This window comes from Hyla sarda, chromosome 3 (genome assembly GCF_029499605.1).
Source record: "Hyla sarda isolate aHylSar1 chromosome 3, aHylSar1.hap1, whole genome shotgun sequence".
Taxonomy (NCBI): domain Eukaryota; kingdom Metazoa; phylum Chordata; class Amphibia; order Anura; family Hylidae; genus Hyla; species Hyla sarda.
Genome location: NC_079191.1, coordinates 254,108,857 through 254,136,656, shown reverse-complemented (window position 1 = coordinate 254,136,656; position 27,800 = coordinate 254,108,857). Strand labels below are relative to the sequence as shown.

At 44.8% G+C, this 27,800-nt stretch overlaps 1 protein-coding gene across 1 annotated transcript in view; it reads left to right on the top strand.

Moving 5' to 3' along the window:
• The window catches only part of LOC130361041 (trichohyalin-like), a 275,344-nt gene that overhangs the window by 140,040 nt on the left and 107,504 nt on the right, over positions 1 to 27,800 (top strand). The window contains exons 35-40 of the mRNA XM_056563601.1: positions 333 to 407; positions 5,092 to 5,163; positions 5,664 to 5,705; positions 11,674 to 11,715; positions 18,564 to 18,608; positions 21,252 to 21,290. Of these exons, the coding sequence (XP_056419576.1) occupies positions 333 to 407; positions 5,092 to 5,163; positions 5,664 to 5,705; positions 11,674 to 11,715; positions 18,564 to 18,608; positions 21,252 to 21,290 (315 nt within the window). The remainder of the gene's footprint in view (positions 1 to 332; positions 408 to 5,091; positions 5,164 to 5,663; positions 5,706 to 11,673; positions 11,716 to 18,563; positions 18,609 to 21,251; positions 21,291 to 27,800) is intronic.

Genomic DNA, 27,800 nt, shown 5'->3' with positions numbered 1-27,800 from the left:
CTACATATAGTCTGTAGTATGGTGTGCCTGAGAGGCAAGAAAGCCACATGAGCCTGGGAAGTCTGACCACTAGGATGCTGTACAATTAGAATTTCGGTCATGTACTTAATTTTTTTTGTGTATGTGTGTGTGTGTGTGCTTGTGTTATTTGTTTAAAAGTGCCTGCACTGCTTTCCTGCAACTGTTTACCTTAGACTAAATTAAGCAATGTTAGTAAATTAAAGTGACACTGTTCACAAACAACTTTATTTAGAGAAATTCTGTTGTAAGGAAAGAAAAGTTTACTTGTTTACTCTAAATTGAATTATATTCACAAATTCTAATCTTTGCAGAGAAACCTGTGAAAAAACTTGAAGTGCCAACAGAACCCAAAAGAACACATGAGAAACCTGCAATACATAAGAAAGGTATCGTATTATTATTTGTCACTGCCTAAAACTTTTAACATGTAACAGGTTATAAAAATTCACTGTAAGCTTTCAGTTTCAATTAACTTCCTGTGTAGAGATGCCTTCGAAAAAACATGGAGAACCAACAGAATCCAAGAAAAAGCATGAAAGGGCTTCAGAACATGCAAAATGTAATACTGTAAAAATGGTACAACTACAACTTAGTATATCCTAAAATAAGAGTAAAGAATACACTTAATGGACAGAGGTGTCAGCATAGAGCACTGTGGTCAGGCAGAAAGGAAATTAAAAAAAGAAAAGAACTTCCTGTGGATCATACAGCAGCTGATAAGTACTGGAAGGATTAATATTTTTTAATAGAAGTAATTTACAAATCTTTTTAACTTACTGGCACCAGTTGATTGATTTTTTTTTTCCAGTGGAGTACCCCTTTAAGAACACAGTCTGTTTTCCTTGTGGACACAGCCACATCTTCTATATCTTATATGTATCACTTTATGTAATAATAACATTCTGCTTTTTTTTATCTTAGTGGTACACTTGACACCTGCAGTGTTTCTTTTGTGTTAAAACTCCTAAATGTTATGAAAATTTGTAATAATTTTTTTTATCAATTTCAAAATTCTCTGCTTGTAAGGAACATAGAGATGCCACATAAATTTAAATTGTGATTTACATTTACAATATGTTAACTTTATGTTGGAAGCAATTGTTAAACATGCTTTTAGTTTTCTTAAATATGTTAGACAGCTTAAAATTTTAACAGTGTTTTTTATGAAAATATTTTAGGGACCATTTTTGTTTCAAAGAAGATATGAGGGGTGTCACGATTCGGCTTACGGGTTGTGGATCCGCTGTGTCAGCGAGGGATTGGCGTGGACCGTGCTAGTGGACCGGTTCTAAGAGGCTACTGGTTTTCACCAGAGCCCGCCGCAAAGCGGGATGGTCTTGCTGCGGCAGTAGCAACCAGGTCGTATCCACTAGCAACGGCTCAACCTCACTGACTGCTGAGAAGGCGTGGGACAGAAGGACAAGGCAGAGGCAAGGTCAGACGTAGCAGAAGGTCGGGGGCAGGTGGCAAGGTTCGTAGTAAGGATGGATAGCAGAAGTTCAGGTACACAGGCTTTGGACACACTAAACGCTTTCACTGGCACAAGGCAACAACATCCGGCAAGGGAGTGCATGGGAGGAGATCAGATATAGCCAGGGAGCAGGTGGAAGCCAATTAAGCTAATTGGGCCAGGCACCAATCATTGGTACACTGGCCCTTTAAGTCTCAGAGAGCTGGCGCGCGCGCGCCCTAGAGAGCGGAGCCGCGCGCGCCAGCACATGACAGCAGGGGACCGGGACGGGTAAGTGACCTGGGATGCGATTTGCGAGCGGGCGCGTCCCGCTGTGCGAATCGCATCCCCGACGGCCATGACAGTGCAGCGCTCCCGGTCAGCGGGACTGACCGGGGAGCTGCAGGGAGAAAGACGCCGTGAGCGCTCCGGGGAGGAGCGGGGACCCGGAGCGCTAGGCGTAACAGTACCCCCCCCTTAGGTCTCCCCTTTTTTTTGTCCGGTGACTGCCTCCCCTGGGATGAGGACACCGGGAAAGAATGGATGGTTTCCTCAACGGCAGGCAGTACAGCAGGAGTTGGAATGGGGAGGGAGGGCAGAGGGTGAAGCTTGGCACGGGGCAGAGAGACACAAGGACGGGAGCCATGAGGAGGCACAGAGGCTTGCCTGACTGGACTGGGAGGGGGGGAGAGGCACTTCCTGTGGCAGGCAGAGTCCCAGTACTTGATCTCCCTGGTGGTCCAATCAAGGGTGGGCGAATGAAGCCGGAGCCATGGCAGACCGAGGAGAACCTCAGAGGTACAGTTGGGGAGAACGAAGAGCTCAATCCTTTCGTGGTGGGGTCCAATACGCATCAGGAGGGGTTCTGTGCGGTAATGCACGGTGCAATCCAGTCTGACTCCATTGACCGCGGAAATGTAGAGCGGCTTGACGAGACGGGTCACCGGGATGCTGAATTTATTCACAAACGACTCCAAAATAAAATTTCCAGAGGCACCAAAGTCCAAGCAGGCCACGGCTGAGAGGGAGGAGTTGGCTGAAGGAGAAATCCGCACGGGCACCGTGAGACGTGGAGAAGCAGACTTAGAGCCAAGAGACGCCACACCCACGTGAGCTGGGTGCGTGCGTGCGTTTCCCAGGCGTGGAGGACGGATAGGGCAATCCACCAAGAAATGCTCGGTACTGGCACAGTACAGACAGAGATTTTCTTCTCTACGGCGATTCCTCTCTTCCTGGGTCAGGCGAGACCGATCCACTTGCATGGCCTCCTCGGCGGGAGGCCCAGGCGTAGACTGCAAAGGATGCTGTGGGAGAGGTGCCCAGAGATCTAAGTCTTTTTCCTGGCGGAGCTCTTGGTGTCGCTCAGAAAAACGCATGTCAATGCGGGTAGCCAAATGGATGAGTTCTTGGAGGTTGGCAGGAATCTCTCGTGCGGCCAGCACATCCTTGATGCGACTGGATAGGCCTTTTTTTAAAGGTCGCGCAGAGAGCCTCGTTATTCCATGATAACTCGGAAGCAAGAGTACGAAATTGGATGGCGTACTCGCCCACTGAAGAATTACCCTGGACCAGGTTCAACAGGGCAGTCTCGGCAGAAGAAGCTCGGGCTGGCTCCTCGAAGACACTCCGGACTTCAGCGAAGAAGGACTGGACTGTGGCTGTGGCAGGATCATTGCGGTCCCAGAGCGGTGTGGCCCAAGACAAGGCCTTTCCTGAAAGAAGGCTCACTACAAACGCCACCTTAGACCGTTCTGTAGGAAACAAGTCCGACAACATCTCCATATGCAGGGAACACTGAGACAAAAATCCACGGCAGAGTTTAGAGTCCCCATCAAATTTGTCCGGCAGGGACAAGCGGAGGTTAGGAGCGGCCACTCGCTGCGGAGGAGGTGCAGGAGCTGGCGGAGGAGATGGTTGCTGCTGTAGCAGAGGCAGAAGTTGCTGTAACATGGCGGTCAACTGCGACAGCTGCTGTCCTTGTTGGGCAATCTGCTGCGATTGCTGAGCGACCACCGTGGGAAGATCAGCGAGACTTGGCAGCGGCACCTCAGCGGGATCTATGGCCGGATCTACTGTCACAATTCGGCTTACGGGTTGTGGATCCGCTGTGTCAGCGAGGGATTGGCGTGGACCGTGCTAGTGGACCGGTTCTAAGAGGCTACTGGTTTTCACCAGAGCCCGCCGCAAAGCGGGATGGTCTTGCTGCGGCAGTAGCAACCAGGTCGTATCCACTAGCAACGGCTCAACCTCACTGACTGCTGAGAAGGCGTGGGACAGAAGGACAAGGCAGAGGCAAGGTCAGACGTAGCAGAAGGTCGGGGGCAGGTGGCAAGGTTCGTAGTAAGGATGGATAGCAGAAGTTCAGGTACACAGGCTTTGGACACACTAAACGCTTTCACTGGCACAAGGCAACAACATCCGGCAAGGGAGTGCATGGGAGGAGATCAGATATAGCCAGGGAGCAGGTGGAAGCCAATTAAGCTAATTGGGCCAGGCACCAATCATTGGTGCACTGGCCCTTTAAGTCTCAGAGAGCTGGCGCGCGCGCGCCCTAGAGAGCGGAGCCGCGCGCGCCAGCACATGACAGCAGGGGACCGGGACGGGTAAGTGACCTGGGATGCGATTCGCGAGCGGGCGCGTCCCGCTGTGCGAATCGCATCCTCGACGGCCATGACAGTGCAGCGCTCCCGGTCAGCGGGACTGACCGGGGAGCTGTAGGGAGAAAGACGCCGTGAGCGCTCCGGGGAGGAGCGGGGACCCGGAGCGCTAGGCGTAACAAGGGGCCTGTATGTTAGAAACTCACATATATTACCCACTTTAAAAATGAACCCCTCAAAGTAATTAAACTTGATATTCAGAAAATTTGTTAACCCATTAGGTGATTCACAGGTTATTTCAGGGGTAAGGCCATGAAAAAGTGAAGGCGTGAAATAAAAATCTTAATTTTCTTTGCAGATTTCCCATTTTAATCCAGTTTCTTTCATAAGAGACTAATTTTTTTTTACCTGTTTCTGCAGTTTTTAGAAATAATTAAAAAGATGTGCTTTAGTGCACTACTTGCATCATCCTCAGGCCTTCGAAATAAAAAAGCTTCTAGTGGATTTTAAGGCCTCCTCTTATTTGGGTATTTTTGTCCAGTATCATGTCAGGTTTACATATGCTTTGGGGTAATAAGAAATAAGAAACACACCTAAAGGGTCCCTTTTTGAAAACTACACCCCTCAAGGAATGTAACAAGAGGTGCCGTAAGTATTTGGACCCCAAAGGTGTTTCATAGATTTTTAAAACAGTGAGCTGTGAAAATGAAATATTACATATTTTACAATAACAAATTGGTGTAGCCCTTCAAACATCAAGGACCAGCTTAAACTTGCACTCATTGTGTGCCTCTGAACCAAAGGCAAGAAACACCAGAAAAACTAGTGAGTGTGAACAAAAAAAAAAAGCTCTAAACAAGGCTCAAAATGAGGCTCAAAATGGTGTGTGGACATTGCCTAAAGGCATGTGAAAAAACTAAGAACTAAAGCTGCATACAGTCAACTGTTATCTGCCCTGAAATGTTTTTAAAAGAGGTATAATTATTTACTGGCATCAATTTACATTTTTTTTTTTTTATGTAGATACTCCTTTACAAATTGAAGAACCCACAGAACCAAAGGAAAAACATGAAGAGCCTTTAAAACCCCCAAAAGGTAACCACTGTTAAGTTAAAAAATCTAATTGTTTACCTATAGATAATATATAAAGTACACTAAAAGTAAATTGACAAATGTCAGTATCACATAACATAATAACAAATACTTATCTGATTGTGGACAAAATCAAAAAGAGTATCAAATAACTAAAATCATAAAGAGCCAGTGGAAGCTAAGCAGTTCCATACATTATGCATATATACTTGATCTGAATGTCTAGGTATAGATAAGTTTACTGTTATCAACTGAAATTGAAGTTCATAAATCATAACATTTACAGAAATTCCAGATGGGAAAAAAATGTAGAGGTAACAGAAACGAATAGAAAACATAACTATGGCCCTCAAAACGTATTTGTCATCATGCAGCAAGAATGCTTTTGTGCAACTTGTTGGGATGATAGTGTTAAAGTAAAGCATCACGAAAATCACACTCAAACAATGGTAGGTGTTTTAATTTTTTTTTTAGTTTATTACATTAATGGCATTATTTTGCAGAAATTCAAGAGAAAAAGGACAAATCAAAAGAATTGAAGAAAGGTAACCATATAAACCCCTGTATCCATAAAAATTTAGTTTTTTTTTTTGCAATTCTCCCAAGTTGCAGTAGCTGTGCAACTCTGTTAACATTAATAAATCCTGAGTAAAATATTGTATACAACATTGAAGACAGTTAAAAGCTATAAAAAAAAGAGATGAGAGAAAAAAAAATTGTGATCAATAAACTTTTAAAAAGTTTAGCAAAGTTCAGACCACCTTGAGTTTAGAGATGTCGTGAATTGTTCGCCGGTGAACAGTTCCCGGCGAACTTAGCATGTTCGCGTTCGCATGGCCGGGTGAACATATGTGAAGTTCGGTCCGCCCCCTATACTTTAACATTGCAGTAAACTTTGACCCTGTGAATCAGAGTCAGCAGACACATTACAGCCAATCAGCAGCAGTCCCTCCCTTCCAGACCCTTCTATCACTTGCACGGACGCCATTTTAGCCTTATTCAGCATGCTGCAGGCTTAGAAAGTGAAGGGTCAGAGAAGCTGCTCCTGCTGTATAGGGAAAGAGATAGCTAGGTTGTTGCTAGGTGGTGTATTCAGGGTCCAGTTTACTTCTAAAGCACTAGTGTAACATCTGCTTTAAGGACAGCACCCAAAAAAGCCATTTTTAGGGCTGAAAGATATCAGTCCATGTGTCTTGCAACAGCTGGAGGCACCCTGTTTGGGAGGGAACCGCTGGTTAAAAAGGGGTACTCCAGTATAAAACTTAAGTTACTTCAAGCAACTAACTACTACAGTATTCAAAGGGCTGAAAGATATCAGTCTGTGTGTTTTGCAACAGCTGGAGGCACCCTGGTTGGGGACCACTGCTTAAAAGGGGAACTCCGCTGGCAAGCTTTTTTTTTCCTTAAAGCAACTAACTACTACAGTATTCAAAGGGCTGAAATATATCAGTCCGTGTGTTTTGCAACAGCTGGAGGCACCCTGGTTGGGGACCACTGCATAAAATGGGAACTCCCCGGGCAAGCTTTTTTTCTTTAAAGCAACTAACTACTACAGTATTCAAAGGGCTGAAATATATCAGTCCGTGTGTTTTATAACAGCTGGAGGCACCCTGGTTTGGGACCACTGCATAAAAGGGGAATTCCCCTGGCAAGCTTTTTTTCTTTAAAGCAACTAACTACTACAGTATTCAAAGGACTGAAATATATCAGTCCATGTGTTTTGCAACAGCTGGAGGCACCCTGGTTGGGGACCACTGCTTAAAAGGGGAATTCCGCTGGCAAGCTTTTTTGCTCATTGTCACACTGGTGCAAATCACATTAGGTGTGACAGTTGTGCAAATTAAAAAAAAATACCTTTTTTGGCTGTTAAATAAAATCAGTCGTCACTGTCAGTTCACGTCAAAGTTAACAGTTTTTTTTGCCTGCAGGGAAAATTGTGTCACCCTATTGCAAATCACATTTGGTGTGACAGTTGTGCAAAAAAAAAACAACCTTTTTTGGCTGTTAAATAAAACCAGTCGTCACTGTCAGTTCACGTCAAAGTTACCAGTTTTTTTTGCCTGCAGGGCAAATTGTGTCACCCTAGTGCAAATCACATTAGGTGTGACAGTTGTGCAAATAAAAAAAAAATACCTTTTTTGGCTGTTAAATAAAACCAGTCGTCACTGTCAGTTCACATCAAAGTTACCATTTTTTTTTGCCTGAAGGGCAAATTGTGTCACCCTAGTGCAAATCACATTTGGTGTGACACTTGTGCAAATTTAACCAAAAAATTACAGGTAGAGGAAGGCTACCCCGCAGGGGCCGTCGTGGTGCTGGGATTCCCTTTGGCCCTAGAATGGACAGTGTTCAGAGGCCACGTACCCTGAACCCCCAAAGTTCTGAGGACTTAGTTGACTGGCTATCACAAGACACCCAATCTACTACAGCTTCCGCTCGGAACCTTGACGCACCATCCTTCTCCTCCTCTAGCTTAGCTTCGGGCACCTCTCATGCTACCACTTGCCCGCCTGCCACCACCATCAACACTAGCACCACAGCAGCTTTACTTGATCCGTCAGAGGAGTTATTTATACATCAGTTTGAAGACATGAGGGATGCGCAACCATTATTGCCAGAGGATGTAGTTAACAGGGATATGTCTCAGTCAGGCAGCATTACACACATGGACGTACGGTGTGATGATGATGTTGTACCCGCTGCTGCTTCCTTTCTTGAGGTGTCAGATAGCGGTGAAGGTGTTGATGATGACGATGTGTCCGTGGATGCCACATGGGTGCCCGCTAGAAGAGAAGAAGAGAGGGAAAGTTCAGATTTGGAGACAGAGAGGAGGAGGAGACGAGTTGGAAGAAGGGGGAGGTCGTCTCAAGGAGCTAGTGGCACAGTCAGCCACCACCAGAATGTCGTCATCGCAGAGCTCAGCAGTGTGGCATTTTTTTTGTGTCTGCCTCTGATAACAGCGAGGCCATTTCCAACCTGTGCCAGAAGAAACTGAGTCATGGGAAGTCCAACACCCACCTAGGCACAACTGCTTTGCGAAGGCACATGATGTCACATCACAAACATCTATGGGATCAACACGTCAGTACAAGCAGCACAAAAAGTCAAAGCCGCCATCCTCCTCCTGGTCCAGAATCTTCAGCCAGGTCAACTACTGCTGTCCTCCTTGCCCCCTCTCAACCATCCGCCTCTCCGTCTCTCGCCTTGAGCAGTTCCTGCTCATCTGCCCATAGTCAGGTATCTGTCAAGGAGATGTTTGAAGACAAGAAGACAATGGCCCTCATTTACTAACAGGATCCCCACACTTTTTGTCAGGTTTTGCGCCAGAATTCTGTCTGCGCCAGAATTTGCTCCAGAATTTGCGCCAGTATCTGGCGCACAACCCGACAAAATCAAAATCACTCAGAGTGAAAAAGATAACTACAAAAGGGGCGTGTTCCCGACAAAAAGAGAAAAACCCTCCGAGTGTGAAGAAAACTCTCAGGAAAACCGTTGAGTTTTGCTTCACAGAAACCCGACAGCTCTGAGCTGTCGGGAAATTACTCAAAACGGAGTGAATCCTACTACCCCCAGCAGGGAACAGGGTCTGTTCCATGTTGGGGTAGTGGTACAGGGGCTGACGGATTGATCGCAACGGGTCTCACTTCTGAGACCCGATCCGATCAAAAGTTATTAAGCAGGGGAGCGGGCGGCATGTTCCGATCCCCTGCAATGTACTGTAAACTTTCATTTTTAAATTCCCCACCAGAAGCCCTGAATGGCCGGGGCCGAGCTGTGGTGGGCAAAGATGTAGTGGTAGGGGGTATATATCTGGCCCCTCCAGTGTTTCTATATATATTTCCCCCTGCTGCGCTATATCAAACTTAGTGACCACTGCGCTTGAATAAATGTTCTACCCCCCAGCGCTATTATATATCTATACTGACCCCCGCTGCGCATATACTGACCCCCGCTGTTCATATTTATATATATACTGCCCCCCCCCCCCCAAGCTGCGCAAATTAATCTTCATCTTCTCCCTCCCCTGGCTGCCAATGAATGAAAACTCTATTAGCGGGGGAGCGGAGGGCTGCTGCCCCCTCTCGCTGCTAAGAGTTTGTCATTCATAGTGGGCAGCAGCTGCATATCATGCTGTGGGGGTCAGACATATGGATATATGTCTGACCCTCACAGCATACATATACAAATGCCGGCTCACCGCTATGAATGACAAGTAAGTTATTGGCAGCAGCAGCACGAGCCTCCGCTCCCTTCACTGCTTTACTTGTCATTCATAGCGGTGAGCCGGCACCTGTATATATAGATGCGCAGTAGAGGTCAGAGGAGTTGGTGACACCGCCACGATTTGCAGGCAGGCCTTCTGCCACCTCCTCTACTCCTCCTACTCCATCCTCTTCCATAACCTCCTCGGCCGAGTCCTCTTCCATTGCTGCGTCTTGGTCCAGATCACCGGCACCCCTCCCCCCCCCCCCCCCCCCAGCTCCCCAGGTGCTATTCCACATCCCGGATACGGCAGTGTTACGCCATCTTGGGGTTTACTTGCCTCAAAGTGGAGAGTCACACCACACCACCGTGCTGCATTATAGAGTCTTCTGGACTTTATGATATTTTAAACTTGAATTTTCAAGAGTACTAACCACTACACAAGGGAACGCTTGTTGCGTGTGATTTTTTAACTTACATTTTCAAAAGTAAAATACAGAGAGGGAAGAACTCTGTTTCTTTATTTGATGAAAATTTTTATTTAGAAAAGAATTTCTTTGTCTGTTTCTCCGTCCTGCATTATAGAGTCTTCTGGACTCTTGGATATGCGCTTGTTATATTTCAGCCAAGTGTACATGCCTAATTTTTCTGGCCTCTGGTGCTGCACTTTTTCTGCTGCTGCAATTTTTCTGGCCGCTGCTTTCATCTTGATTTGATGAAAAATTTTATTTTGAAATGGATTTTTCTGTGATTTTCCCGGTCCTGCATCATAGAGTCTTCTGGACTTTCTGATAATTTAAACTTGAATTTTCCAGAGTACTAACCATTACACCAAGGAACGCTTGTTGCGTGTGATTTTTAAACTTCAATTTTCAAAAATAAAATACAGAGAGCAAATAACTCTGTTTCTTTATTTGATGAAAATTTTTATTTGTCTGTTTCTCCGTCCTGCATTATAGAGTCTTCTGGACTCTTGGATATGCGCTTGTTCTTATTTTTCAGCCATGTGTACATGCCTAATTTTTCTGGCCTCTGGTGCTGAACTTTTTATGCTGCCGCAATTTTTCTGGGCACTGCTACAGCTGCGGCTGCAACAATACCAAATTTTTGAGCCATGTGTGCATGACTATTTTTTCTGGCACTCTCTGCTGACATCTCTGTCCATTTTAGCAACTGTGCATATTAGATGTACGGTAAGGGTAGCATGGTGGCTCAGAGGTTAGCATTGCTGACTTGCAGCGCTGGGGCCTTAGGTTCAAATCCCACTATGTGCTGCCTAAAGGGGGGCTCTACCTATGTGCTGCCTAAAGGGGGGGTCTAAATATGTGCTGCCTAAAGGGAGGCTCTAACTATGTGCTGCCTAAAGGGGGCTCTAACTATGTGCTGCCTAAAGGGGGGCTCTAACTATGTGCTGCCTAAAGGGAGGCTCTAACTATGTGCTGCCTAATATGGGGGAATCTATGTGCTGTCTAAAGGGGGGATCTAACTATGTGATGCCTAAAGGGGGGCTCTATGTGCTGCCTAAAGAGGGCTAAAGCACATTATTCCAAACCATTTAGGAATGTTAGGTGATTTATGCCCTTTATGGATTAAAACCAGACTCTGCATCAACTATGTAATTTTCCCTGGCAGTTTTACCATGGATCCCACTCCAGCACGCCACAGTCCAGGTGTTAGTCCCCTTGAAACAACTTTTAAATCACTATTGTGGCCAGAAAGAGTCCCTGTGTGTTTTAAAATTCGCCTGCCTATTGAAGTCAATTGCGGTTCGCCCGGTTCGCGAACCTTTGCGGAAGTTCGCGGTTCGTGAACCGAAAATTTTATGTTCGCGACATCACTACTTGGGTTATTTGGGTGTGGTTTGCTCAGCGCTAGTATCTAAAACTATAATATTATTATAAACAGATGAAGCAGACTGAGTATAAGACTCTGCCCATTTTAATGGAAAACACTATTATTTGTCTAATCCATTTCACAATGGACATTAGTAGAAATTTGACAGACCCTTATCAGTCACATACCATTTTTGGTGATGCAAGTAGTAAGGCAAATTAAGCTGAGGCCACTGTTTGGCTGCAGCAGTCACTTGCTGGTATAGCACATCATAACTGGTTAATAAAGTCACATCTGGGAACCACTGAAGCATCTGGGCTGGATTAGCAGGGGATTGAAAAGTGTGCATGCTTTTACACATAGATTTAACCAAATTTATAATCTACGTGTTAAAGAAACACCATACATCAAATAAGTTTAAACTAAACAACGTGGTTGATTAATCTAAATTTAATTTAAATTTATTTTTTCCCCCAGAGGCTATAATGAAAAAAGAACAGGCTTTAATATCCAAGAAAGGTAACAAAACAATGCTCTGAGGTGCAGTAAAATTCTTACTTGGTACCTTGTCTACAGGGCATCTTTAAAAGGGTGCTCCACTGGAAAAAAAAAATTCTAAATGAACTGGTGTCAGAAAATTAAACAGATTTGTAAATTGCTTCTATTTAAAAAATCTTAATCCTTCCAGTACTTATCAGCTGCTGTGTGATTAGTGTTGAGCGGCATAGGCCATATTCGAATTTGTGAATATTCGCGAATATATGGACGAATATTCGTCATATATTCGCTAAATTTGCATATTCGTAATATTGTGAAAATTAGCATATGCTAAAATTAGCATATAACAAATTAGCATAATCGAAAATTTGCATGTGCGAAAATTTTGATATGCTAATTTTCGCATATGCGAAAATTCGCACTCCAGTCTCACACAGTAGTATTAGAGCCTTCTTTAGACCACACAAGCTGTAAGTAGAGAGGGGTGATCACTGTGATGTGTACTGTGATTAAAAGAAAAAGAAAAAAAAACGAATATGCGATATTCGAGAATAAAATTTGCATTGCGAATATTCACGAGCAACACTATGTATGATCCACAGGAAGTTCTTTTCTTTCTGAATTTCCTTTCTGCCTGACCACAGTGCTCTCTGCTGACACCTCTGTACATTTTAGGAACTGTCCAGAGTAGTAGCAAATCCCCATAGAAAACCTATCCTTCTCTGGACAGTTCCTAAAATGGACAGTGGTGTCAGCAGAGAGCACTGTGGTCAGACAGAAAGGAAATTAAAAAAGAAAAGAACTTCCTGTCAATCATACAGCAGCTGATAAGTGCTAGATGGATTAAGATTTTTTTATAGACGTAATTTACAAATCCGTTTAACTTTCTGTCACCAATTGATTAAATAAAAATATTTTCCAGTGGAGTACCCCTTTAAGTTTCTCTATAAGTCACTCTGCCTCTTTATGAATAGACATGATTCTTCAGATGCTTAGCAGAATACTTGTTACGCCGAGCGCTCCGGGTCCCCGCTCCTCCCCGGAGCGCTCGCAACATCCTCGCAATCGCAGCGCCCCGGTCAGACCTGCTGACCGGGTGCGCTGCGATACCTCTCCCAGCCGGGATGCGATTCGCGATGCGGGTGGCGCCCGCTCGCGATGCGCACCCCGGCTCCCGTACCTGACTCGCTCTCCGTCGGTCCTGTCCCGGCGCGCGCGGCCCCGCTCCTTAGGGCGCGCGCGCGCCGGGTCTCTACGATTTAAAGGGCCACTGCGCCGCTGATTGGCGCAGTTGGCTTAATTAGTTAATTCACCTGTGCACTTCCCTATTTAACCTCACTTCCCCTTCCCTTCCTTGCCGGATCTTGTTGCCATCGTGCCAGTGAAAGCGTTTCCCAGTGTGTTCCTAGCCTGTGTTCCAGAACTCCTGCCGTTGCCCCTGACTACGATCCTTGCTGCCTGCCCCGACCTTCTGCTATGTCCGACCTTGCTCTTGTCTACTCCCTTGTACTGCGCCTATCTTCAGCAGTCAGAGAGGTTGAGCCGTTGCTAGTGGATACGACCTGGTTGCTACCGCCGCTGCAAGACCATCCCGCTTTGCGGCGGGCTCTGGTGAAAACCAGTAGCAGCTTAGAACCGGTCCACTAGCACGGTCCACGCCAATCCCTCTCTGGCACAGAGGATCCTCCTCCTGCCAGCCGAATCGTGACAGTAGATCCGGCCATGGATCCCGCTGAAGTTCCACTGCCAGTTGTCGCCGACCTCACCACGGTGGTCGCCCAGCAGTCGCAACAGATAGCGCAACAAGGCCACCAGCTGTCTCAACTGACCGTGATGCTACAGCAGCTACTACCACAGCTTCAGCAATCATCTCCTCCGCCAGCTCCTGCACCTCCTCCGCAGCGAGTGGCCGCTTCCGGCCTACGACTTTCCTTGCCGGATAAATTTGATGGGGTTTTGCCGTGGCTTTCTTTCACAATGTTCCCTGCACTTGGAGATGATGTCGGACCAGTTTCCTACTGAAAGGTCTAAGGTTGCTTTCGTAGTAAGCCTTCTGTCTGGGAAAGCTCTGTCATGGGCCACACCGCTCTGGGACCGCAATGACCCCGTCACTGCCTCTGTACACTCCTTCTTCTCGGAAATTCGAAGTGTCTTTGAGGAACCTGCCCGAGCCGCCTCTGCTGAGACTGCCCTGCTGAACCTGGTCCAGGGTAATTCTTCCGTTGGCGAGTACACCATCCAATTCCGTACTCTTGCTTCCGAATTATCCTGGAATAATGAGGCCCTCTGCGCGACCTTTAAAAAAGGCCTATCCAGCAACATTAAAGATGTTCTGGCCGCACGAGAAATTCCTGCTAACCTGCATGAACTCATTCATCTTGCCACTCGCATTGACATGCGTTTTTCCGAAAGGCGTCAGGAGCTCCGCCAGGATATGGACTTTGTTCGCACGAGGCGTTTTTTCTCCCCGGCTCCTCTCTCCTCTGGTCCTCTGCAATCCGTTCCTGTGCCTCCCGCCGTGGAGGCTATGCAAGTTGACCGGTCTCGCTTGACACCTCAAGAGAGGACACGACGCCGCATGGAGAATCTTTGCCTGTACTGTGCCGGTACCGAACACTTCCTGAAGGATTGTCCTATCCGTCCTCCCCGCCTGGAAAGACGTACGCTGACTCCGCACAAAGGTGAGACAGTTCTTGATGTCAACTCTGCTTCTCCACGCCTTACTGTGCCTGTGCGGATATCTGCCTCTACCTTCTCCTTCTCTACAAAGGCCTTCTTGGATTCCGGATCTGCAGGAAATTTTATTTTGGCCTCTCTCATCAACAGGTTCAACATCCCAGTGACCAGTCTCGCCAGACCCCTCTACATCAATTGTGTTAACAATGAAAGATTGGACTGTGCCGTGCGTTACCGCACGGAACCCCTCCTAATGTGCATCGGACCTCATCACGAAAAAATTGAGTTTTTGGTCCTCTGCAATTGCACTTCCGAAATTCTCCTTGGACTACCGTGGCTTCAACGCCATTCCCCAACCCTTGATTGGTCCACAGGAGAGATCAAGAGCTGGGGTACTTCTTGTTTCAAGGACTGTCTTAAACCGGTTCCCAGTACTCCCTGCCGTGACCCTGTGGTTCCCCCTGTAACCGGTCTCCCTAAGGCTTATATGGACTATGCTGACGTATTTTGCAAAAAGCAAGCTGAGACTTTACCCCCTCACAGGCCTTTTGACTGTCCTATTGACCTCCTCCCGGGCACTACTCCACCCCGGGGCAGAATTTATCCTCTGTCCGCCCCAGAGACTCTTGCTATGTCTGAATACATCCAGGAAAATTTAAAAAAGGGGTTTATCCGCAAATCCTCCTCTCCTGCCGGAGCTGGATTTTTCTTTGTGTCCAAAAAAGATGGCTCCCTACGTCCTTGCATTGATTACCGCGGACTTAATAAAATCACGGTAAAGAACCGCTACCCCCTACCTCTTATCTCTGAACTCTTTGATCGCCTTCAAGGTGCCCACATCTTTACCAAACTGGACTTAAGAGGTGCATATAATCTCATCCGCATCAGGGAGGGGGACGAATGGAAAACTGCATTTAACACCAGAGATGGACACTTTGAGTATCTGGTCATGCCCTTTGGCCTGTGCAACGCCCCTGCCATCTTCCAAGACTTTGTTAATGAAATTTTTCGTGATCTCTTATATTCCTGTGTTGTTGTGTATCTGGACGATATTCTGATTTTTTCTGCCAACTTAGAAGAACATCGCCAGCATGTCCGCATGGTTCTTCAGAGACTTCGAGACAATCAACTTTATGCCAAAATGGAGAAATGTCTGTTTGAATGTCAATCTCTTCCTTTCCTAGGATACTTGGTCTCTGGCCAGGGACTACAAATGGACCCAGATAAACTCTCTGCCGTCTTAGATTGGCCACGCCCCTCCGGACTCCGTGCTATCCAACGTTTTTTGGGGTTCGCCAATTATTACAGACAATTCATTCCACATTTTTCCACTATTGTGGCTCCTATCGTGGCTTTAACCAAGAAGAATGCCAATCCTAAGTCCTGGTCTCCCCAAGCGGAAGACGCATTTAAACGTCTCAAGTCTGCCTTTTCTTCTGCTCCCGTGCTCTCCAGACCTGACCCATCTAAACCCTTCCTATTGGAGGTTGATGCCTCCTCAGTGGGAGCTGGAGCGGTCCTTCTCCAAAAAAATTCTTCCGGGCATGCTGTTACTTGTGGTTTTTTTCTAGGACCTTCTCTCCGGCGGAGAGGAACTACTCCATCGGGGATCGAGAACTACTGGCCATTAAATTGGCACTTGAGGAATGGAGGCATCTGCTGGAGGGATCAAAATTTCCAGTTATCATTTTCACCGATCACAAGAATCTCTCCTATCTCCAGTCTGCCCAACGGCTGAATCCTCGCCAGGCCAGGTGGTCGTTGTTCTTTGCCGTTTTAACTTTGAAATTCATTTTCGCCCTGCCGACAAGAACATTAGGGCCGATGCTCTCTCTCGTTCCTCGGATGCCTCGGAAGTAGAGGTCTCTCCGCAACACATCATTCCTCCTGACTGTCTGATCTCCTCTTCTCCAGCCTCCATCAGGCAAACTCCTCCAGGGAAGACCTTCGTTTCTCCACGCCAGCGTCTCGGGATTCTCAAATGGGGTCACTCCTCCCACCTCGCAGGCCATGCGGGCATCAAAAAGTCCTTGCAACTCATCTCTCGTTTCTATTGGTGGCCGACTCTGGAAACAGATGTTGTTGATTTTGTGCGGGCCTGTACTGTCTGTGCCCGGGATAAGACTCCTCGCCAGAAGCCTGCTGGTCTCCTTCACCCTCTGCCTGTCCCCGAACAGCCTTGGTCTCTGATTGGTATGGACGTTATTACTGACCTACCCCCATCCCGTGGCAACACTGTTGTTTGGGTGGTCGTTGATCGATTTTCCAAGATGGCACATTTTATTCCTCTTCCTGGTCTTCCTTCAGCGCCTCAGTTGGCAAAACAATTTTTTGTACACATTTTTCGTCTTCACGGTTTGCCCACGCAGATTGTCTCGGATAGAGGTGTCCAATTCGTGTCAAAATTCTGGAGGGCTCTCTGTAAACAACTCAAGATTAAATTAAACTTCTCTTCTGCTTATCATCCTCAATCCAATGGGCAAGTAGAAAGAATTAACCGGGTCCTGGGTGACTATTTACGGCATTTTGTTTCCTCCCGCCAGGATGACTGGGCAGATCTTCTACCTTGGGCCGAATTCTCGTACAACTTTAGAGTCTCTGAATCTTCTGCTAAATCCCCATTTTTCGTGGTGTACGGCCGTCACCCTCTTCCCCCCCTCCCTATTCCCTTGTCCTCTGGTTTGCCCGCTGTAGATGAAGTGACTCGTGATCTTTCCACCATATGGAAAGAAACCCAAAATTCTCTTTTACAGGCTTCATCTCGCATGAAAAAGTTTGCCGATAAGAAAAGAAGAGCTCCCCCCATCTTTGCTCCCGGAGACAAGGTATGGCTCTCCGCTAAATATGTCCGCTTTCGTGTCCCCAGTTACAAACTGGGACCACGCTATCTTGGTCCTTTCAAAGTCTTGTGCCAGATTAATCCTGTCTCTTACAAACTCCTTCTTCCTCCTTCTCTTCGTATTCCCAATGCCTTCCATGTCTCTCTCCTTAAACCACTCATCATCAACCGTTTCTCTCCCAAACTTGTTTCTCCCACTCCTGTTTCCGGTTCTTCTGACATCTTCTCCGTAAAGGAGATACTGGCCTCCAAGACGGTCAGAGGAAAAATACTTTTTTTGGTAGATTGGGAGAGCTGTGGTCCTGAAGAGAGATCCTGGGAACCTGAGGACAACATCCTAGACAAAAGTCTGGTCCTCAGGTTCTCAGGCTCCAAGAAGAGGGGGAGACCCAAGGGGGGGGGGTACTGTTACGCCGAGCGCTCCGGGTCCCCTCTCCTCCCCGGAGCGCTCGCAACATCCTCGCAATCGCAGCGCCCCGGTCAGACCTGCTGACCGGGTGCGCTGCGATACCTCTCCCAGCCGGGATGCGATTCGCGATGCGGGTGGCGCCCGCTCGCGATGCGCACCCCGGCTCCCGTACCTGACTCGCTCTCCGTCGGTCCTGTCCCGGCGCGCGCGGCCCCGCTCCTTAGGGCGCGCGCGCGCCGGGTCTCTACGATTTAAAGGGCCACTGCGCCGCTGATTGGCGCAGTTGGCTTAATTAGTTCATTCACCTGTGCACTTCCCTATTTTACCTCACTTCCCCTTCCCTTCCTTGCCGGATCTTGTTGCCATCGTGCCAGTGAAAGCGTTTCCCAGTGTGTTCCTAGCCTGTGTTCCAGACCTCCTGCCGTTGCCCCTGACTACGATCCTTGCTGCCTGCCCCGACCTTCTGCTACGTCCGACCTTGCTCTTGTCTACTCCCTTGTACCGCGCCTATCTTCAGCAGTCAGAGAGGTTGAGCCGTTGCTAGTGGATACGACCTGGTTGCTACCGCCGCTGCAAGACCATCCCGCTTTGCGGCGGGCTCTGGTGAAAAACAGTAGCAGCTTAGAACCGGTCCACTAGCACGGTCCACGCCAATCTCTCTCTGGCACAGAGGACCCTCCTCCTGCCAGCCGAATCGTGACAATACTTATCCCACTCAGTCTCTGCCCCACTTATCATGACTTTATGATGTCTGACCATCCCTGTGCCCCCACTGGAGACTAAACCCTCTCTGTATGTAAATACTACTATGCCTCTATATTTCATATCTTAGTGTCACCATTTTTTGTAGATCAGGGATAAGATTGTCCCATGTTAAATTCCAGGGATGCCTTTACAGACTAAATGTTTTTTTATTTTTTTATATATATATTTTTTTTATCACAGAAACACCAGAAAAAGAATACAAAGAGCCAGCAGTGGCAAAGAAAGGTACTATTCCTTATCATACTCGGAAAATATTTATTTTAACTGGAGATCCTATATAGAATAATGTTATAATAAGAGATGAGAACAACCCAACAAGGAAGAAGGTTTCCTTGTAGGCTTTTTTTCTCCTAATTTACTGTATAATGTCATAACACCAGTAATATGAAACAAACCGTTTACTGTATATATTACAGTATTTGAATAAATTGGACATTTTCTTGTATTATTGAAAAACATTAAATTGCTATTACTTTAATTAGATTTTATGGGCATTGCTATACAGACAATGACTGTTTAATATCAAAAAAGGAATAGCGTCTTTACTAATTACCTTCATGGAAGACAGAGTCGTTGAATATACAGTGTAACTGTGCATTCCATAATGTCAGAATTTTATAGAATCCCTTTAGGTGGGAAATCTATATGGATAGGTATTGATAAGCTATACACATATGGACAGATTTTCCCTGTCTGTTTTTGCTATTACAAATTTTCAATTACATTAAAGGGCCCCCCTGCCAGGGCTGTTTCTGCCTATAGACAAAAATAGGCAGCCACCTATAGTGCCCTCTTGATGGAGGCGCCATTCTGCACAGTGCAAGAAAGTTAGTAGCCAGCTTGCAACCAAAGTCCCAGCTCACCCAAAGCACCCGCCCAGCCTGCACAAGGTAATTACACGAGGAGGAGGTTTATTACAGTGTGTCACTCCAGTAAGGTAATTACATGAGGAGGAGGTTTGTTACAGTGTGTCACCCCAGTAGTAAGGAGATTACATGAGGAGGAGGTTTATTACAGTGTGTCACCTCAGTAAGGTAATTACATGAGGAGGAGGTTTATTACAGTGTGTCACTCCAATAGTACGGAGATTACATGAGAAGGAGGTTTGTTACAGTGTGTCACCCCAGTAGTAAGGAGATTACATGAGAAGGTTTGTTACAGTGTGTCACCCCAGTAGTAAGGTGATTACATGAGGAGGAGTTTTGTTACAGTGTGCCACCCCAGTTGTAAGGTAATTACAAGAGGAGGAGGGTTATTACAGTGTGTCAACCCAATAGTAAGGAGATTACATGAGAAGGAGGTTTGTTACAGTGTGTCACCCCAGTAGTAAGGCGATTATATGAGGAGTGGGTTTGTTACAGTGTGTCACCCTAGTAAGGGGATTACTTGATGAGGTGGTTTGTTACAGTGTGTCCCCCCAGTAGTAAGATGATTACATGAGGGGGGGGGGTTCATTACAGTGTGTCACCCCTGAAGTAAGTAAAAATCCTTGCACCAGCCCTGCCCCCAGCGATTATACATTTGCCACCTAATTTGTGGACAAGTGATAAATCTAGTTTGTGGGTTTACAGCTTTGATTACATATATATTTTTTCTAAACCTAATTTTCAGACAGAAAAATGTATCTCTCTTTATGTGAGCAAAAACACTGCTAAACATAAGGCTCATAAAACTAATTTGCCCACTAAATTACTTCTATTAAAAAAATCTTAATCCTTTCAGTTCTTTTGAGCTTCTGAAGTTGAGTTGTTCTTTGCTGTCTAAGTGCTCTCTGATGACATGTGTCTCGGGAACCGCCCAGTTTAGAAGCAAATCCCCATAGCAAACCTCTTCTAAACTGGGTGGTTCCCGAGACACGTGTCATCAGAGACCACTTAGACAGAAAAGAACAACTCAACTTCAGAAGCTCATAAGTACTGAAAGGAGTAAAAAAAATTTTGTAGAAGTAATTTACAAATCTGTTTAACTTTCTGGAGCCAGTTGATATATATATATATATATATATATATATATATATATATATAAATGTTTTCCTGGATAACTGGATTTCCCTTTAAATCTTAATGGTACAACTACTTTGCTTTATGTAAGGAATGGTTATTCTTTTGGTAGTTAGTTTTATTTTGGTGTGTGATAGTAGTTATTTAGTCTCATGATTTGTAGTATAGAATGATTTTGTGTCTAGAAATATTCAGTAAGTTAAAATATATATGTCACTTAAAAATACTTTTGACATGCCCTAGAGACATGTCAAAAGTTTAGACTGATTGGGGTCTAGCAGGGAGAAGCACAAGGCTAAGCACTTCTCTCTATCCTCTTTGTGAACGCAACATGAGACTGTCCAAGAGACTTACAATAGGAGTCTGTCTCAATTACATGTACAGAGCTCAGAGAGAAAGTGACCAGCCTGCACTTTTCATGACATTTTGGCAATTTGCCAGAGTCTAAGTGCCCACACCCCAACCGATCCAAACTATTAACCTTTCTCTACAACAGCTTAGATGTTTTAAAGTGACAGTGCTGATTTACATGAGACATTCTTATTCTTGATGGTTTAGATTAAACATTGATATTGATCCCAGGATGTAGTTTGAGTGTATAGAGCATATCAAACATGTGTGTGTGTGTATATGTATAAATATATATATATATATATATATATATATATATATATATATATATATATATATATATATAAAAACTAAGCATACCTTGCAGCCAGACGCAATTATGCTAGGGATCACATTTGTAAAAGATTAGAATTTTAGATTACTATGTATGTTCTCTTATTTTAGCCCTATTTATAAAAAAAGATGTAACAGTTGACTGGAATCTGTCTATCTATCTTGTATATTTATTTTTTCTCAGAAACAGCAGTACAGCAAGTATCTGCAGAAATAAAGAAAGGTGACTACTGGTATATTGTGTAGTACATTATATTTTGAGTAATGGGTGGCATTTTTTTTCAATATAACATCTAGTTTATACCTGAAGGAAATTCTAGTATTCTAGTTTCAATTAACTTTTTTTTTTTTTTTTTGTATAATATGGGGGTGGTCAAAATTTAAATTTAGTCATACTTACCTTCCCTGGTCCCTGCCTACTCAGTTAATCACTGGCCGCAGTGGTGCTCTGCCTTAGTCAGTCAATGGCAAGTCCTGCTGAGACAGGTTGTCTCAGAAGAGGGGACCAGTAGGGAACTGCTAGTTGTTGAAATATGAGCTGGGGGGAACCACTGTAGGTAAGCAACACATATTTTTTATTTTTACCATGATACTGGAATACTCCTTTAAGAAAGAGTAAGTAAATCTGAAATCTGCAATGATGGAAAAGGAAATGAATTGAGATGATGTGAGGACTGTGAATTTATGGAACGGTCTACCTCAGGAACTGGTCACAGCAGGAACAATTAACAGCTTTAAAACAGGATTCGATACATTCATGGAACAAAATAACATTAATGCTTATGAAGAAATATAAAATCCCATCCCTTCCCCAATATCGCGCCACACCCCTACCCCTTAATTCCCTGGTTGAACATGATGGACATATGTCTTTTTTCGACCGTACTAACTATGTAACTATGTAACTATGATGTACTAAAATAAAAAAATAAAAAAAACTCAAAAGAAATATATGTAGTTCTATACCTAGTATAGAGCTGACAGATCCCTTGAAAAAAACTATAGCTATAAGGCTAGAATTCCACAGAGGTTTTTTTTTTTTTCCCACCAGCAAAAATGCCAGGAAAAACTGTCAGGAAAACTGCAACGGATTTTCCTTGCATTTTGGCAGTTTTTCTGGCGTTTTTCCTGGTGTCTGGAAATAGACAGTTTTGTCCCCTGAGGCAGTTTTCTCACTGCCAAAGGCTGTCTGGGCATGCTGGGAGTTGTCGTTTTGCAACAATTGGAGGCTCCCTGTCTGGGAAGACATTGCATTATGGGCGCTCTCCCCATCGGACAGCGCCAAAAATGTCCTAACCAATATTTTTGTGTTTTTTTTTATTCTCGTTTCAGTTCCGTGTATGCAGTGAATTACGGCGGATTTGATGGATTACGGTGGATGAACAGTTTTTTTTCTTTTAATAACATGTTAACGAGGGCTGTGGGGGGGGGAGTGTTTTTTAAAATAAAACTATTTTTCCAATGTGTTATGTTTTTTTAATTTTTTTATTGAATTTTCAGGCATATTAGTGAAAGCCGGTCTTCTTGATGAAATCCATTACTAAGCCGGGGCTTAGCGTTAGCCCCAAAAACAGCTAGCGCTAACTCCCAATTATTACCCCAGTACCCACACAAAAAAAACATCCGTATTTTCATTCTCAGCACAATACCAACCAAACAGCAACAGCCTGACGTTACCAGGGTGGGCGAGGACCATTGTTACTGGCCCTCCCCAGCCTAAATAACACCAGCCTGTTACTGCCTAGGCCCAGGAGTGCCATTTTTTGATGCTCCAGGCCTGTTGGTACTGGCTCTTCCTGGCACCCCTGTGGCAGTGGGTACCAGGGTAATAATTGGGGGCCCTGGCTTAGTATGTATTTCGTCAATAAGACCGGCTTCCACTACTAAGCCTGAAAATTCAATAAAAAATAAAAAAACACAACACATTGGAAAAATTATTTTATTTTAAAAAACACTCCCCCACAGCCATCGTTAACCATTTTATTAAAAGAAAAAAAAGTTAATCTGCCGTAATCCATTGAATCTGCCGTAATCCTCTGCATACACGGATCAGAACTGAGAAGAAAAAAAATATAAAAATATTGGTTAGGACATTTTTGGCGCTGTCCGCTGGGGAGAGCGCCCATAATGCAATGTCTTCTCAAACAGGGAGCCTTCAATTGGTGCAAAACTACAACTCCCAGCATGCCCAGACAGCCTTTGGCTATCTGGGAATGCTGGGAGTTGTAGTTTAACAACAGCTGGAGTCTTCCTGTCTGGGTAGACACTGCCATAAGACTCTGTTCACATTATACAAAACGGACAATATGAACAGAGCCTAACCAGCCTGGCTCCTGCCTGAAGCTCTGCCCTAATGTCGTCATCACTAGGGGGTGGAGCTACACAGACCCTCCTGGGACTGGAGGGATGAAGGGGATTTCTTCTGTATACACTATATACAGCTATCTATGGATAGCTGTATATAGTGTATACCACCCAAAGGGTAAACCTACACTGTCCAGCAGTGTAAGTTTACTCTTTTTTTGCCGGGCTTGTGCACAGCTCAAAGCTCAGCAAGGGGTTAAGTGAGCCAGCAGGCATTGCAGGCTCACTGTAAGTTCTTGCTGGGCAGTAGATATATGATGTATATCTACTGCTCAGCATCAGCTGTTCTCCCGACTCTGTAGCCGTGGGTACAGCTGATCCTGACATTAACTTCAGGAGGATCGCAGCGGGTGTCAGGAGTGACATCCGCTGTGATCTGTACCTTACTGCGACTACTATTACTCCCAACATGGAGCATACTCTGCTCCATGCTGGGAGCAGTAGTGCCTGCATTAATAGACAGATCGTAGCGAGTGTAACTACTGACACACGCTGTGATCCACCTGTATAATGTATAGATGCGGGCGGACAATCTTCTATGGTCCCCTGCACTGACGTATATATACACCTATTCATATTTCCTGCAGAGAGCTGTGATTGGCTGGAACCATCTGGCCAATCACAGCTCTGCGGGAAAAATGAATAGGTGTATATATACGACAGTGCAGGGACCATAGAAGAGCGGCTGGCCGCATCTGTACATTATACAGGAAGATCGCAAAGGGACGATCTGTCTATTAATACAGGTACTACTACTCCCATCATGGAACAGTGTGTTTCATGCTGTGAGTAGTAGTACTACCTAAAAAAAATGTAAAAAAATAGTTAAAACACACAAACTACTTTTTTTTATTATTGCCGGCTACATTTTTAGATCCCTGCCCGCCCACATAAATTGATCCTTGTTTAAAAATGAATAAAAATTTTGTTCTAAAAAAGATACATTTGGTTAAATACAATTTTTTCCATCACTACTGTATCTTTTTTATTATTTATTTTTTAATTATACCTTACAAAATATTATTAAAAAAGGTATCCCCATCACTTTTGTGGATCGCTAAAGTCCAAAAAAGAATAAAAACTGCCAGCAAAAATGCCAAAGTTAAAACCAACATGTCGTTTTTCTTGGTGTTTTTGCTCTCCCATAGACTTCTATGGGAGGAAAACGCCACGATTTCAATGCAAAAAACGCCAAAAGGATTAAAAAAACGCCAAACTGAAAAACGCCAAGTGGATCTGACATTTTGCAGTTTACTATTGACTTGCAGCTAACATCTGGATGCTGTTTTTTTTTCGCTGAAAAAATGCTGTGTGGGAAAATTGGCGTTTTTTATGGCATTTTTTGAAAAAAATAATCCTCAGTGAAATTCCAGCCTTATGGTAACCAATGTCAAACTCTTGAAATTTGTATGTCAGTGTTTATTGTCTTCATACTCTCCAAAGATAAAATTGTAATGTTATATTACAAAAAAAGTCATTGTTTAACCCCTTCCGGCTACATGATGTATGCATACGTCATGAGCGGGGTCCCGCGATAAAACGCGGGGTCACACGCTGACCAAGCGTCACATCGCGTAGGTCCCGGCAGCCATCAACGGTCGGGGACCGCGGCTAATACCGGACATCACCGATCGCGGTGATGCCCGGTATTAACTCTTCAGACGCGGTAATCAAAGTTGATCGCCGCATCTGAAGTGGAAGTAAACTTTGCCGGTTAACTCAGTGGAGCTGTTCGGGACTGCCACGATGAAATTGCGGTGTCCTTAACAGCGTGCTGAACAGCTGGAGGGTCCCTACCTGCCTCCTCGCTGTCTGATCGTCGAATGACTGCTCCGTGCCTGAGATCCAGGCAGGAGCAATCGAGCGGCGATAACACTGATCAATGCCCGGCTGTTGCCAGGCAGTGATCTGTGTAGAAGATCAGTGTGTGCAATGTTATAGCCCCTTATGGGAGCTATAACACTGCAAAAAAAAAATGAAAATAAAGTGTTAATAAAGATCATTTAACCCCTTCCATAAAAAAGTCAGAATCATCCCCCTTTTACGAATAAAAGAATAAAACAGTGTAAATAAAAATAAACATGTGGTATCGCCGCGTGCATAAATGTCTGATCTTTAAAAATATATAATTATTTAAACCACACGGTCAATGACGTATATGTAAAAAAAAATTCCAAACTCCAAAATAGCGTATTTTTGGTCACTTTTTATACCATAAAAAGTGAATAAAAAGCGATCAAAAAGTCAGATCAATACAAACATGATACCAATAAAAATGTCAGATCATGGCGCAAAAAATTTACCCTCATACTTCCCCATATGCAGAAAAATAAAAAAAAGTTATAGGGATTAGAAGAGGTCATTTTTAAACATATAAAAAAATTAAAGTGTAAATAAAAATAAAAATAAACATATGTGGTATCGCCGCGTGTGTAAATGTCCGAACTATAAAAATATATTATTAATAAAAGGCACGGTCAATGGCGTACACGTAAAAAAATTCCAAAGTCCAAAAAAGCGTATTTTTGGTCACTTTTTATACCATTAAAAAATTTATCAAAAGTGATCAAAAAGTCTGATCAAAACAAAAATGGCACCGATAAAAACTTCAGATCACGGCACAAAAAATGAGTGCTCATGCCAACCTGTACGTGGAAAAATAAAAAAGTTATAGGGGTCAGAATAGGACATTTTTAAACGTATACATTTTCCTGCATGTAGCTATGATTTTTTCCAGAAGTAATATAAAATCAAACCTATATAAGTGGGGTATCATTTTAACCGTAAGGACCTACAGAATAAAGAGAAGGTGAAATTTTTACCGGAAAATGCACTGCGTAGAAACGGAAGCCCCCAAAAGTTACAAAATGGCATTTTTTCTAAACAATGAAAATGCAAAAACGGAAAATACCCTGCGTCGTTAAGGGGTTAAAAGCAGTATTTTGGGCTGAACAATATTTTATTGTGCAATAATGCTTATTTTACATAGGAATATAAACTTTTTTGGAAAACATTATGTCAATAATATAAATTTATTTCTACATCCTAGAAACTGCCCTAAAGCTATGCCTGAATAATTATTCAAGGAACAAGCATTTTAAGATGGTAGTTGAAGGATTCTCTATTCACAGCTGGCCTATTTTCTATCTGTTGTAAAGCTTTCATAAACTACTAAATTGCTAAAATGACATTCGTGTTATACATAGGCACAGAACTTAACCCCTTAAGGACCAAGGGCGTACAGGTACGCCTTTGCTCCCTGGTACTTAAGGACCAAGGGCGTACCTGTACGCCCGTGGGAATTTCCGTCCCCGCCGCGCCGGGCGGGGACCGGGCCGGGGTGACTGCTGATATCTATCAGCAGGCACCCCACGCAAGTGCCCAGGGGTGTCATTAGACCCCCCCCCCCATGTCGGCGATCAGCGCAAATCGCAAGTGAATTCACACTTGCGATTTGCGCCGATTCCGGGTCATTACGGGTCTATGGTGACCCGGTGACCCGGAATAGAAGGGGGATCGCGGGTGTCCTAGACACCCACGATCCCCCTGTAGCGATAGGAGTGAGGTGGCAGGGGTGCCACCCCTCCTATCTCTGCTATTGGTGGTCTAGACGCGACCACCAATAGCAGATCGGGGGCGGAGGGGTTTACTTTCAGTTTTCCCGTTCTGCCCACCCACAATAGGCGGGGCAGGACGGGGAAACAGACAGGGACTGGCGCCGAAGATCCACTTACCCATCGGCGACGGCAGCGGCGACGATCGGCGGAAGAAGAGGACCGCGACGCAGCTTCCTGGATCCGACGGAAGCCGGTGAGTTACTTAGCAACATCTGAAGGGCTACAGTCTGAGACAACTATAGTGGTCTCTAAACTGTAACCCTCCAGATGTTGCAAAACGACAACTCCCAGCATGCCCAGAGAGCTTTTTAGGCTTGCTGGGAGTTGCAGTTTTGCAACAGCTGGAGGTCCACAGTTTGAGACCACTGCAAAGTGATCTCTATACTGTGCACCTCCAGATCTTGCAAAACCACAACTCCCAGCATGCCCAGACAGCAGTTTGCTGTCTGGGCATGCTGGGAGTTGTAGTTTTGCAACATCTGGAGGTCCACAGTTTGGAGACCACTGTGCAGTGGTCTCTAAACTATAGCTCTCCAGATGTGGCAAAACTGCAACTCCCAGCATGCCTTAACAGCAAACAGCTGTCTCTGCATGCTGGGAGTTGTAGTTGTGATCCCTCCAGCTGTTGCATAACTACATCTCCCAGCATGCCTTTCGGCGATCAGTACATGCTGGGAGTTGAAGTTTTGCAACAGCTGGAGGCACACTGGTTGGAAAATACTGAGTTAGGTAACAGAACCTAACTGAAGGTT